The 13,243-nt window shown below is 43.8% G+C and overlaps 1 protein-coding gene across 3 annotated transcripts in view; it reads left to right on the plus strand.

The window, feature by feature from the left end:
- Nucleotides 1–13,243, plus strand: part of RPS6KA3 (ribosomal protein S6 kinase A3) — a 698,725-nt gene that overhangs the window by 390,410 nt on the left and 295,072 nt on the right. For all 3 annotated transcript variants that reach the window (XM_078657643.1, XM_078657644.1, XM_078657645.1), the window contains one exon: nt 2,019–2,107. In XM_078657643.1, coding sequence (XP_078513769.1) covers nt 2,019–2,107 — 89 coding nt within the window. The remainder of the gene's footprint in view (nt 1–2,018; nt 2,108–13,243) is intronic.

The raw sequence follows: 13,243 nt of genomic DNA on the forward strand, positions 1-13,243 counted from the left end.
CTACACAGGCAGCACACGGCAGCAACATTTTTTTCAGTCGCAGCCTCACCCCTTGCTTCTCACGCGTCAATGTTTATTGTGCAGCAGAAAAAAGACTGAAACAGCAGAGTTCACGGACCTCTGACGGGCTTGTTTAAAAACAGCACAGTGCCTGCTCCCGCTTCCCCAGCGCCACACGTCTTATCGGCTCCACTAGCCTGCTCTGTAGCCTTGCACTGTATATCTGTGCATACCTGGCTCTGATGCCTGTAACCCTGAACCCCCCACTGCGCACATTCACAGACTCACGCGCTAGGCTTTGCGTCCATAGTTTCAATCACTTTACTCCCTCCACCCACTCTGCTTTGCTGTTCCAGCCTCTTACCTTCCTTGCACCCAAGGCTCTGCCGCTGCGTCCAATCATAACCCGGTTCCTCCCTCTGGACACCTGGCTCCCAGCCCACCCACCCTAACAGTACACTACCCTCTCTACTCTACCCGTCCCAACCGTGTTCTGTCTGTGCCAGTACTTTTTTTTGTTCAGTCTGGTTTTATTTAAGCAGCCGCCTCAGATGAGATAATGACGCATGTGCTTTTCTTTTGTTTGTTTTTAATCGTTGACAGCGGGTCAGGCCTGCTTTTACTTTAATAATAGCGTGCACACCATGCTAAATATGTAAAGTGGTGGCCGCACTTTTGTTTTCGTATGCGCACATCACCAAAAAGAACTTACAAGCATTGATTTCATACTTTTTAACAGCGCGGCATACCGTACTTTCACTTTCTTTGTATTGGACGCGCTCTGTGCCTTCCAGCACTGCTGCGTACCCGGACTCACATGACACCCCCTGACCCGCCCCCACTACTCGGCAGCAGAAGCCAGAAGTAGAGGTGCCAGAGTAAGGTATAAGGAAACAATGTATTGGTTGTGGCAAAACGAGGTCACTGTAGAGAGGCTGTGTAACTACAACTAGGGACAGAATTCTTTTTTGTTCATTGGGTCAGTATACGCGGAGTCAAATTGTGGGTTTGTGATTGGCTGTGACAACCAGCATAGTCGTTCACTGCGTGATAGTTTAAGAGACAGTTGTGCCACTGGTCAGGAGTTTGTAGTACTTCCCAGTCTTCCATAAGAGCGCCAAGAGGTAATCAAAAGCTCTGCAGCGACGCTGCTTCGCCCGACGTCGACTCTGCCCGAAAAAGAGTTTGTAGTATCATCCGTTTCCAACAATTAGAGTGCATCTAAAGCAGCATCGATTTATTTCTCCCCCACCCCGCGTACTGTAGTTCAGCACACAGACTGCACCCACCACAAAAGATATGACTGACATGCAGAACTGCACCTACAAGCCTCCAGTAGCGATTAGTACAGTAAATTTGTACTTTCAATTTTTTTCCAAACTTTGTGTGCAACTACCATTTTGCAGATTAGTCTGTCTGGTTGAAACGCAACTGATGCTCATATAAAGCGCTCCGATACCTTCGGGTCTAGTTCGTACTATATAAAACTTCATAAACAAAACCAGCATTTGGAATGCAATAGGTCTCGCATTACCAAGAGTTTAACCTATTGGCATTGTAAATGACAATGCCTTAGACTTAGGCTCTAAAAACCAAAACATAAATAAAAGGCATTGTCATTTACAATGCCAATAGCTCAAACTCATGTAACTGCGAGACCTATTGCATTGCAAATGCTTTTTTTTAATGGAAATTGGACTCTTGGTCTGCAGACAGTTAAGTAATTGACAGACTGGACCTGTAGTTAGATTTTGCAAACCACAAATGATGTACTGTTTTATTTATTTATAGTATAAATCTATAACTATACCAAAAATTCAAACACGTTTACCATAAAACTTGTTGACAAAGTAAAAATTTAACATTTTAAAGAAGTGAGAAACATTAGCAAATAAAGAACTACATCTAACCAGTGGTAATAACCTGGATAAATTGCTTTTGTTCTGCAACGAATACAAGCTAGTAGTTTTATAGGTGTAACCCTAATTTACATTCTGCTTGTATTTTATTTTTCACAGAGCCAAACTTGGAATGCCTCAATTTCTCAGCTCTGATGCTCAGAGCCTTTTACGGATGCTCTTCAAAAGAAACCCTGCAAACCGATTAGGTAACTTTGTATTTTAAGCTTGCAAGAAGAGGCTGCTTTTTAATGGGCAAACCTTTTCTGTTCTACATGTAGAGCTCATCTTTTCAATGTTGAACGTACACCTTATGTTGGTAAATTACGAAGCAGATTTCTTGATTGAGGCTGTTGGTTGCGTAGTACTCCTAAAACATTCATGCTATAGGTTACCTAAATCAAGCTTTTACAATTGTGAGAAGTATTCTTTCTATTCTAATACATGGGTGTGCCTATTGAGAAAATCCTCTTCAGAAAATATGAGGAGAAAATGAGCTAGAGCAGGGATTCTTTACCGGTGGTCTGGGGACCCCTGGGGGTTCTTGAAGCCTTACCCGTGGGGTTCCACACATATATAGGAAATTAAATAATAGATAATAAATGTGTATATAAATAAAGAAGAAACATTTCCAATGTAAAATTTTAAAACTTTCTGTAAAAGTAAAAATTATTGAAAATGGAGTGTAAACATTAAAGTAACCTCCGATTGATTTATGGGAGCAGAGCAAGTGCATCAAACAGAATATAGTATGGACGATGGGTGGCCTTAGTTGAATTTAGAAAGGCTCCAGCCTTCCTATTAAACTTTAGTATTTTTATATTTGTGAATTAAATAAAATATTTAATCTTTTGTGTATTTGTTTGACAAATGCTTGTTTCTGTATATTGTTTTGGTGATCAGATCATCGAAATGCATAGACTGGGGTCTCAGCATCCAGTAATGACTCACTGGAGGCCTCTGAATTCCATTAGTGATTCAGCGTGGGTCCCCAGGTTCCAGTAATGATTAGGCTGGGTACGGGGGCTCTACAGAAGTCAAAAGGTTAGGAACCACTGAGCTAGAGAAAGACCATGAGTGCCATTGGGGCACCACTTTATTGCCAACATTCAGAACAGAATGCTCTGTATAAGCAAATGTTTGCAAGTCTCTCTTTGTGAACCTGAAAAATGTAAACAATAAAGTTTTCGTATATTAAAAGTGCCAATATGGAGTTGCACCACCCCAGGCAACCAGAATTTGTGTTGCAGAGGAGAAAACAGTGCTGTGAATAGCAGCAAACCATTCAGAAGAATGGCACACATTTGGACTTCTTTGAAGTTAAAGAATTCACAAACAACCACATCTCTAGCTGTAACTTTAAATATAGCTCATGAATGGGGCGAAGAAAGACTACCAAAGTATACTGTAAACCTAAGTCTTTTACTAGAATAAATACAGTAGTCATAATTAAAATTATAAAAGACTGAAGGCTTTAATATCGTAAATTCACCCGTCAGCAGTAGCCAGTCTTAAAGCATGGTCAATCAAAATAACAAGGTATTAATGTAAGGCGCTTAATACAAGCGAACAGACTTTAATTACTCTGAGTTCCCTTTGTGGTGAAACCTTTTAGTGCCACTGCACCTTTGATACAAAGCACTCCTGAAAAGCATGATGTTAGGCTTTTAATCACAGGATCTTTAATTTAAAAAGTGAAATGCAGTTTAATTTTTAACTTTAGTCAAAACTGAATTCTGCACAGTGAAGCCTTAGGAGACGTGGATGCAACTTTAGGGCACTTAGAGTATAAATGCATTTCTTCATTTCCCATTTTCTTGACTGTCCAGGTAAGTAAGGAAAACAACCCAAAAGGGCAGACTGATCGTTAAGGAATGTCCTCATATTTCATACACTGCCTGATGTACACCCATGCATCTTACCCTGCAGCTTTAACTCATATGAGCTTTCATTTCAGTTACCTACTGTCATTTGTGATCTTATCCTGACATTACAACTTAGGAATGCATTGATCTATTTGATATATTACTATTCTTGTTTTTTCCTCTCCCGTTTCTATTTGTCATCTCTGATGACGGATTTTTAGAGCCTAGAAAGCAGGTATTTTTTTTTACTTCAGCATTTACCAGATCTTGCCTCTGCAGCATGAACGGAAGTGCAAAGTCATACCAGAGACCCTCTTTTCTTATTAGAGGAAGTTTATAGTAAAGAAGGTCCACTCAGGAAGGTAGTATTTCAAGATGATTTATTTCATGAAGATAACAGGTTGCAAGGTACAGGACATCATGTAGATATGTGGTAGATTAGAGCCCCACCAGGAGCTGCCTGTCAGCTGCTCAGCCCATGACCAACTGTCACTCTGCCTCCCTCAGTCCCAACATTCCGAGGCATCATCAGACTCCAACATTCTAATGGGTCAGAGCACAGGCACTGGCAGAGCAGGGCTGTTAAAACACCTTACAGTATAATATACAGGATACTACATGTCCCCTTTCGTTCTAACAGAAGCATTAAACTCATACATGAATAAGAACTAGCGAGAGAGAACCAAGGAAGAGATAACAAGGAAGAATAGCAGAGGAACAGAAACAACGACAAGGGAATGTGTAAACAAAGCAGCGTGAAGAGACAGGTGGAAGAAAATGATGAGGAGGAAGAGAAGAGTAAAGCGGAAACCGATAGAGATAACACAGACTCACGGACATAGAAAAGATGAGGAAAAAACGAGTAATCAGAAAATTGAAACAACAAGGGGCAGAAGAATTCACACGCACCAAGGACTAACCCCCGAACGCACCCACTGGCCAGGCAGGCAGGCAGGCAAGAAATAACAAGGCACAACGGAGAATGGACACCAGCCTCCACACAGACACAGGAAAATGGGGTAACAGATTTCCTCCAGAACAGGGAAGAAAATAATAAAAAAAGGAACAAAAGAAGGCTGGAGACAAAAGACGACAAGGGCTGGTAAAACACCTTACAGTATAATATGCAGGATACTACAAAGTTTCCACTGACTCTCCTGGCATATATGATGCTTACAGGAACGACTCTTAACGCTTCCTCTGTTCACTTGTGCAACTGAAAAATGAAAGTTATTGGAGGGACAGGATGCTCAAAAAGTGTCTTTCTGACTAGGGCTTTGGCATTATATGTTGTTGTTTCGGTGCTGTTAGAAAGGCTTGCCAGGTCCCCTTTTAAGAGGATGGGGAAAAGACAAGTGGGATCAGTCATACCATCCCAACACCAGATTGATATTTATTTATTAAGAGTTTGATTTAGCGCTGGCTAGACCCGGAGGTATCAGAGCGCTCTACATAAGGTTCCACATAGTTGCCAAATTACATCAGTCACAAATTACAAAAAACATAACATTAAAAACATTTAAAGAACATAGACGGTAAGTAAAACGGACTGACCAGGGGAAAGGGGGTAAGGTATGGATACGTTGGAGAGACGAAGGGAAAGTCTACCCCAGGTTCGGCTGGGTAGGTGACGGCCACGGGGGAATCCACAGCCCATCTCCTCTTCAGCTATCAGGTAGCTCCACCGGGCTTCAGTCAGATAGCTAGGTCTCAATGGAAAAACATTTAAAGAGTGACCATTCCCAAACCTCCGTTATGTGGAGAATCCCTAAACACTGTGGACTCTCTCAGAGGGGTGTCAGACTCCAGGACAAGAATGCTAGGATCCCTCCCCAACAAGGGAAGAAGGAGTGCTTTGGTAAGGGGCACATTCCAGGTAGCCAATTAAGGCCTTTTTCCGCTTTGTGTGAACCTTTAACACTGTGGACTTTTTCCGAGGGGAATCTGACTCCGGGGCAAAAATGCTGGATCCCTCCCCAACAAGGGGAGAGGGAGTGCTTTGGCAAGGGGCACAAACGTGGAGGCCATTTAGGGACAGTAGGGTGGTAGTGGAGGACTGATACAGCATATATCAAAAACACAAGAGGGAGGTAGAGCCAATCGTTGGATTTATGCTCCACTAGGTATTCGAAAAAACAAAAGAAATCCAACATTTAATAGGGAAAGTGAGTGAACAATGAATATTGAAGCACTCAGTGTTTGTGAAAATACCCCTCACACACCAAAAGGCCCCTTGGTGTCATGCTTCATCATCGGGGTCTTCGCACCCCTCTATCGGGATGCGGCGTGCTGCGACCGACGACTACGTGGGAGCACTTACGGTATTGGCTATGTGTGGTGTACAGTGTGTGGGTGGGTTGTGTTTAAAGTGAGCAGGGAGCGTAGTGAAAGGTTAAAAAGTACCTGGCACTAGAGTGGAAAAGAAAAAAAAATGTATTCTGTACTCTGGCTGGTACTGTTAAAAAGAAAGTGCAGGGCGAGGTCAAACCTGTCGTATTAATGAACAGGACCTCTGATGTGCTTCTGTGTCGACATGTTTCGGAGGCAAGCTCCTTCTTCAGGACAGGGGCACAAACTCCCTTCCCTACTCACGTCTTTTTCTACATAAAACTGTGTATTTACAGAAAAGTGAAATTTTACTTGGAAAAGGCTATGTGTGCCTACAGCGGTCTGCTACAAGCACAATGACTTGTGAAGCTTGGTTGAGGGCTTCATGAGCAAAGTAGGAACGTCGGGGTGTTGCTCCAATGGCTCTAAAGTCAGGATGCTCTGATCACCGCCTTACCCCCTCCGCTGCTCCGCTCAGCGGAGCAGCGGAGGGGGTAAGGCGGTGATCAGAGCATCCTGACTTTAGAGCCATTGGAGCAACACCCCGACGTTCCTACTTTGCTCATGAAGCCCTCAACCAAGCTTCACAAGTCATTGTGCTTGTAGCAGACCGCTGTAGGCACACATAGCCTTTTCCAAGTAAAATTTCACTTTTCTGTAAATACAGTTTTATGTAGAAAAAGACGTGAGTAGGGAAGGGAGTTTGTGCCCCTGTCCTGAAGAAGGAGCTTGCCTCCGAAACATGTCGACACAGAAGCACATCAGAGGTCCTGTTCATTAATACGACAGGTTTGACCTCGCCCTGCACTTTCTTTTTAACAGTACCAGCCAGAGTACAGAATAAAAAAAAATTTTCTTTTCCACTCTAGTGCCAGGTACTTTTTAACCTTTCACTACGCTCCCTGCTCACTTTAAACACAACCCACCCACACACTGTACACCACACATAGCCAATACCGTAAGTGCTCCCACGTAGTCGTCGGTCGCAGCACGCCGCATCCCGATAGAGGGGTGCGAAGACCCCGATGATGAAGCATGACACCAAGGGGCCTTTTGGTGTGTGAGGGGTATTTTCACAAACACTGAGTGCTTCAATATTCATTGTTCACTCACTTTCCCTATTAAATGTTGGATTTCTTTTGTTTATTCGGACTGATACAGCAGACAGGGGGAAATGAGAGTAGGTACGCCAGTACAGACACCTACTGCCCTAGAGCAGCTAACGATGAAGGTAGGAGGGAAAAACCATGAAAATAAAATAAGTAAGCTGCCGAACTGAACGTAGTTAAATCAAAGTCAAGAACCCTCAGGGTCTAAAATGGGGGGCTAGCAAAAAGAAATGAGTTAAGGGTGAAAGAGCGTAGGCAGAATAATGAGATCGGAGAAACATTGGGAACAAATGATAGCAGAGGGGAAGGTAAGATGTGGCCCAGGGGAAAGTTTGGTCGCCATTTTAATGTCAGGTCCGTACTGGCAGTCTTCACAGGGATGGTCAAACAGTGAATAGATGAGGTGTTGCACAGTGCGAACCATCGTGTTAAAAACATGCGAGTGAACGGGGGTGTATAACATTACATAAAAAGAGTGGGTGCGGGGGAACAGTGGTATCCGCAATATTCTTGGAAGATGTGTGGATCCGCGGAGAGAAGAGAAGATCAAAGGTAGTCCATGTTAGCGCCCCTTCCGACATCTCGCGACAGACAGCCTGGACAAGAGTTGATGTCACCCAGTGACCACCTCTGCGCACTCCGTCATCTCTCCCAACTGGGTAAATTCCCTTCACCTCCAGGCGACTCGCAGGAATCCAGCCAGAAAGGACCTCGTGTCAGCCATGTTAGGGTCAGGCACCTCTCCTACGCGCAGCCTCCGTGTGGATCATATGTCCCCCTCTGATGGCTTCTTGGACTTGTTTCTACCCTTAGAGGACTCAGCCTCGGGGAGAGAAAAGGTTGCACCACCTTTAAGTATATCTCTGGGTCACTGCCAATCACTCCCAGGGAAAGATGCACTCACTCAGAATGTGATGGGGCAATCACGTCGGGCCTCAGCTCCACTTGGCAATTGAACATTGAGGTTGCAGGAGGGGCATTGCTTCCATGAGCAGGGCTGTCTAGACTACTGGAAGTGCCATATAATTTCTTCTGCTAGTTTGAAGTCTGAATCTCAACACTATTACCTATTACTTTTTCACGCAATCCTGTTTGGCGCATGAAAAGATATTTTGAAATACTAAAGTCTTTGGTGCTGGAATGGAATAAAGCTTACTCCAGATCCTTCTGCAAAATAATTCTTAGGAGCTAGCATTTTCAAAGGGCCTAGGATCTGTTTTTCTGTTGCACCATAGACATGGAGAGTTGAGACACCCTTCAGGAGAGAAGGGAACTACTGTTTTGCCTCCGTGCCCCTGGAAAGCCTCATTGTCTACTGCCTCAAAGTCAAGGTCTCCGTTAATTCTCTTCCCATCATTCATGAGCCTGCAGGAGGAAGGTTATTCACCATCATCAAGGCTTGAAGGGAAATCACCACATTTACTCTATCAATATGATTTCAATACTACAATATATTTTACTCCTCTTAAGACTGTTGGAAAATTAGGAGCTCTACTCCCTGTTGAGCAAAACATATTTTCGTTACTACGCAATCCTACTTGCATGTTGGCAGGAAGGAGACCTTTGCTTCCTGTTAAGGAATACCTATATTCTTCCAGGTCGGTTTCTTTAGCAAATAATGATGGGTTAAATGGCCTTGCACAATAATCTTTAGTGAATACACGAGTTCCCAAGTGACTTCAAGAATTCCTCGTTGACCAATGGCAGCCCTGGATTTCCATGATGCTGAAAGTTGAAGATTCTCTGACCTAATAGTACATCAATAAAGCAGTGCCGTCCCAGGAAGAGGAAGTTGAGGTAGCCATTACATTGTTTTTTTTAGGGTCAGCGAGCTCATATGGGAGAAAATGTAATGCTGCTCAGAACGATCCACCTAGCTGTACAAACCTTTATATCCATTGTTCAAACCTAGCTTGTCCTAATCTGGACAGACAACACAACTGCAATATATTAACCCAAGAAGTATTGGGAACTGAGCCATGCACTTGCTTCAGAAAAGTCACTTAAATTGTGTACCTGTGATCGGAAATAAAGGTTTATTCCTGGTCTGATGAAAATAAACCACAGTAGACCTTCTAAAAAGGAGTGTTTCTTGAAGAACAGTAATTGGTTCCTGTGTTCATTTGTTGACTGCACCATCTTTTCAGAGGTTTATTTGTATGCCTTAACAGAATGAACAAAATATCCCGACTTCGTATCAGTCACCTCAACATGCTGAAAGCCATATCCAATTTGTGGTGAACAAGATGATTCTACAGTTTTCCTACTATACCCACAGCTTCTAAAATAGTTTTAAGAATTAAACTGTCCACAGGTGTCAATCTACTGCCATTTAACCTCCAAACCTGAGCTATCTTGTCCTTTTGCTGCATTCAACCCAGTGGCTTTTCAAGCTGACTTGGGGACAGGATCTCATCCAAGACAAGATGTTCTATAAAACTCGTAGAGGTCTATTGATACATCTGTTAACACCTATATCAGCATGTAAATTCTAACCTACCTTATGCACAGCTCTGCATGAGCTGCAATGCATAAGTAACCCTAATAAAATGAAAATAATAAAGGGATGCTAAAGGCTACTTGATACTTCGAAAGCTAAAGATTAGTGTAGATAATGGTTGACGTAATTTCTTATACCTGTTACATAGGCCCCTGTTTTTAAACAAACAAAAAGTGGCACTGTTTGTGATGGGTACTACCAACCACAGATTCCTCACCTTCACAATATTTCCAGACACCTGACTGGATTCAGAGATTTTCCTTTAGTGTTGCTTCCCATGTACCTGTAGGTTATGCCTTATGGCTCAGCAGTGACTTGATACTGCCCACGAAATGTCAAAGTAGAGCTGCATATAAGCGCCAGGTCTGCTCACTTATGTCTGTTCCTTTCTACTCCCTTCAACATGAATCCATAGCTCTTCCATTACTGTTGGTTTTCCAAGAACTCCAAATTGTGTCTCAAAAACAGTGTGCTAGGAAAAAAGCCCCCCCCCCCCAAAAAAAAACTGCAGGGTTCTAGAGGGCCAAGATTACTGAAATAGTATGCCTCTGGTGCTTTGGCTCTGGTTACAGCTCAAAGCATGCGATGAGTGCACCCTCTTGCACCAAAGACAACCAGAAAACATGAGCTAAAGCTTTGATACAGAGTATATAAAAAGAGGTCACTTTTGAAATAGAGACCCACTCCATGTAGTATGGCTGTTATCTATCGTGGTCAGTCCCTTTCATGGTCAAAATCTTCCAGTGGGTCCAAGATGTACCATAAATGCATGAGAGCCAAGTGGAACTCTTCCCCCATCATACCACCTGAAGTCTGTTGAGAAGCCATTAGGGCGTCACTTGAAGGGCCCAATATCTTCTGACTCTGAGCTGATCACACATTTGGTCCTGGCTTGCCCCAGTTTTCCTAGGCTATCATCGCCCCGTCAGCAGCTAGATTTTAAAGCGGCCATGCTGCAAATTTCCTGGGCTTCCCCTGGAGGGCCATTGAGATGCCGGGGCCCGAGTGAAATATCTGCCAGCTAGCCATCTCCTGGTGCAGACTAAAACCTTTTGACCAGTTATATGGCCTGTATAGAAGCCATTTCTTTGCTGGTGCCGCTGGATCCTCTTGCAACACCAGTTTCTGACACCAGGCTGACCTCGTCCCACACCAAGTCACGCTATCAAATATATAAGGCACAACCAGTGGTATTGCAACCAGACAGTCACCCTCGGGCTCTGACTCTACATGAATACCATAAGAGGATAGAGACCCTTTTCTGCTCAGTCTATGATGCAGTCCATGGCATACACAATGCCTCCTATTCTCTGAGACGGACAATGTGCTTTCCCTCCTTTCACTGGCTTTATTTTTTCGACTTACAAAATCCCAGTGGGCTAGATACCTCGCCAAAGAGATTTAGATTCTCCAGCTGGTCCTCCAATGGAAGAAAGTTCTTCTTTGGCTGTAGAAGCGTGAAGTAGTAGTATTGTGTATTGTAGCAGAAGTGCTAGACCTGCAATTGCCTATTCTGGAAATAAAAGCCAATTTATTGACTGAAATTCTTTAATCAAGTCCAACTTCTTCTGAGCCACTGTTACCATTCAATAAGGACCTTACAGATGCGGTCATGCTCATTTGATCTAATTCATTCCATGCCCCTCCGATCAGCTGACCAGTGGCCAGCCTGAAGAGATTATCTCCTGGCGAGCCAATGTTTTGGGGACAAATCGCTCAATGCCTGACTGCATTGTGGAGCAAGCATTTAAAAGTAAAGGCAATCATAAATATTGGAAATGGAGTCCAAAGGTATTGATACCTTTAGGAAGAATGTTTTCCTCAGCTAGCCGGGTTTTAACCTCTTTCGTGGTTGTGGGTTCTGTCATCTGGATTTAAACCAGATCTTTTGACTGGGGGAGAATGTTTGCAATGTCAGCATTCCGTCCATTTGTTTGCTGTAACACTTTTCGCCCTAAGTGGTATGTGTATGCCCAGACGTGGGCCCCTTGCTCACTGTGCCACTGGATTCAAGCTAGCCTGGCCTATTAAGGGTGACATACCCAGAAACAAGGTCAAGAGTGATTTGCATATGGCAGGGTCCAAACTGGGGTGGTGTAGTGGGCAAAAGAACGATGGATTTAACCAAGATCTTCTGACTGGGGGAGAATGTTTGCAATGTCAGCATTCCGTCCCTCATTTGTTTGCTGTAACAAGCCTTATGGAACATGGCCAGCTAGCTGTCACCTACCCTTCCAGCGAAGACCTCAGGAACTTGCTGATCCAAACAGCCCAATATCAACATGATGTGTGTAGGGCCCTGGACACCAGCGACTGTGCTAATGGCACCTTTTAGTGCTTTGAAGGCATGCCTGGATGTTATCAACTGGGTTTTAAGGGGATTTTCAAGCATTCCTTATGGGCTTGCCGTTCGATCGATCAAGGTTGTTTGGAGAGCAGACCTTCTCTGTGCTCGAGCAATCCGTTTCACCAATTCTTTGGGTTCTTGTCCACAGCCAGTGAATTTCACCAACCGTACAGAATGTTTAGGGGCAATTCCAGAGGCCTGGATTTCCAATAGAATCCTCATTCTCTGCTGGTGCAGTAGCAAAGGCAGCCCTTTTCGGGGCAGAGGGTCTGGTGGCAGTTGAATCTGACACAACTGCCCTGCTGCAGTGTATCCCAAGCAACTTTGGATTTCCTTCCCAGACCCATGACCAGCTGGTACTAGGTAGGATACAATATTTCCTCCCAGGCCAGAGATCAATCAGATCAGACTGATGGGTCTTGCATATTGTTTAAAAGGGCTCTGTCCTGCCTTTCATTTGGTCCCCACCTACTATTCATCTACTCCAGAGCCTTTGTTGGCAGCCCACACCACTATCTTGATGCAAGAAGCCAATCTTATGCTGTCCAAAGACTCCCCTGAGCACGCTCTGAGAGGGTGATTGGTGCTGTTTTGCTTCTATCTTGTTTTGAAGAAGGAAGTAGCTGTTTAAGCCTATTCTGGATCTCGTGCTGTTGAATGCCTTTTTGAAGGACAACATCAAAATGTTCCCTCTGTTTGGACTAGATGGTGTCTCTGGAATTCCAAGATTCATATTTTTATATTTATAACCTGCAATTCCCATAAGGAAGTTACCTGCCTTCTCAAATCTGCTTAGCCCTGAATATTATGAACATAAGGAACATTGGAACAAGATTCAGTATCCCATTGAGACATGATGAATGATCTTGGAGGGATCCTATGTGTCATAACCACAGGAAAACCTATCCTAGAAGGCTAGTCAGGAAAACAAAGGCAGAAGGTCAGTATCCCGAAAGCGTGCCCACTGCAAGGCCATGCAGGGGTAATGACCAAATATCAGAGCCGAGGCAGGTATTTAACCACAAGTCCCATTATGCACAGGGATGAAATCGCGCTACAAAGCGATGACTACTGAAGCCACGATTTAATGAGACTGTGAGGAAGCTGGAAATTAACTGCTAAGAGCCATTACACCCAGAGGAAGGAGCAGACCGCTCTGAAACGCGTTGGTGAAAGGTCGAAAATGGCGGATGAGA

This window comes from Lissotriton helveticus, chromosome 8, assembly GCF_964261635.1.
Source record: "Lissotriton helveticus chromosome 8, aLisHel1.1, whole genome shotgun sequence".
Taxonomy (NCBI): domain Eukaryota; kingdom Metazoa; phylum Chordata; class Amphibia; order Caudata; family Salamandridae; genus Lissotriton; species Lissotriton helveticus.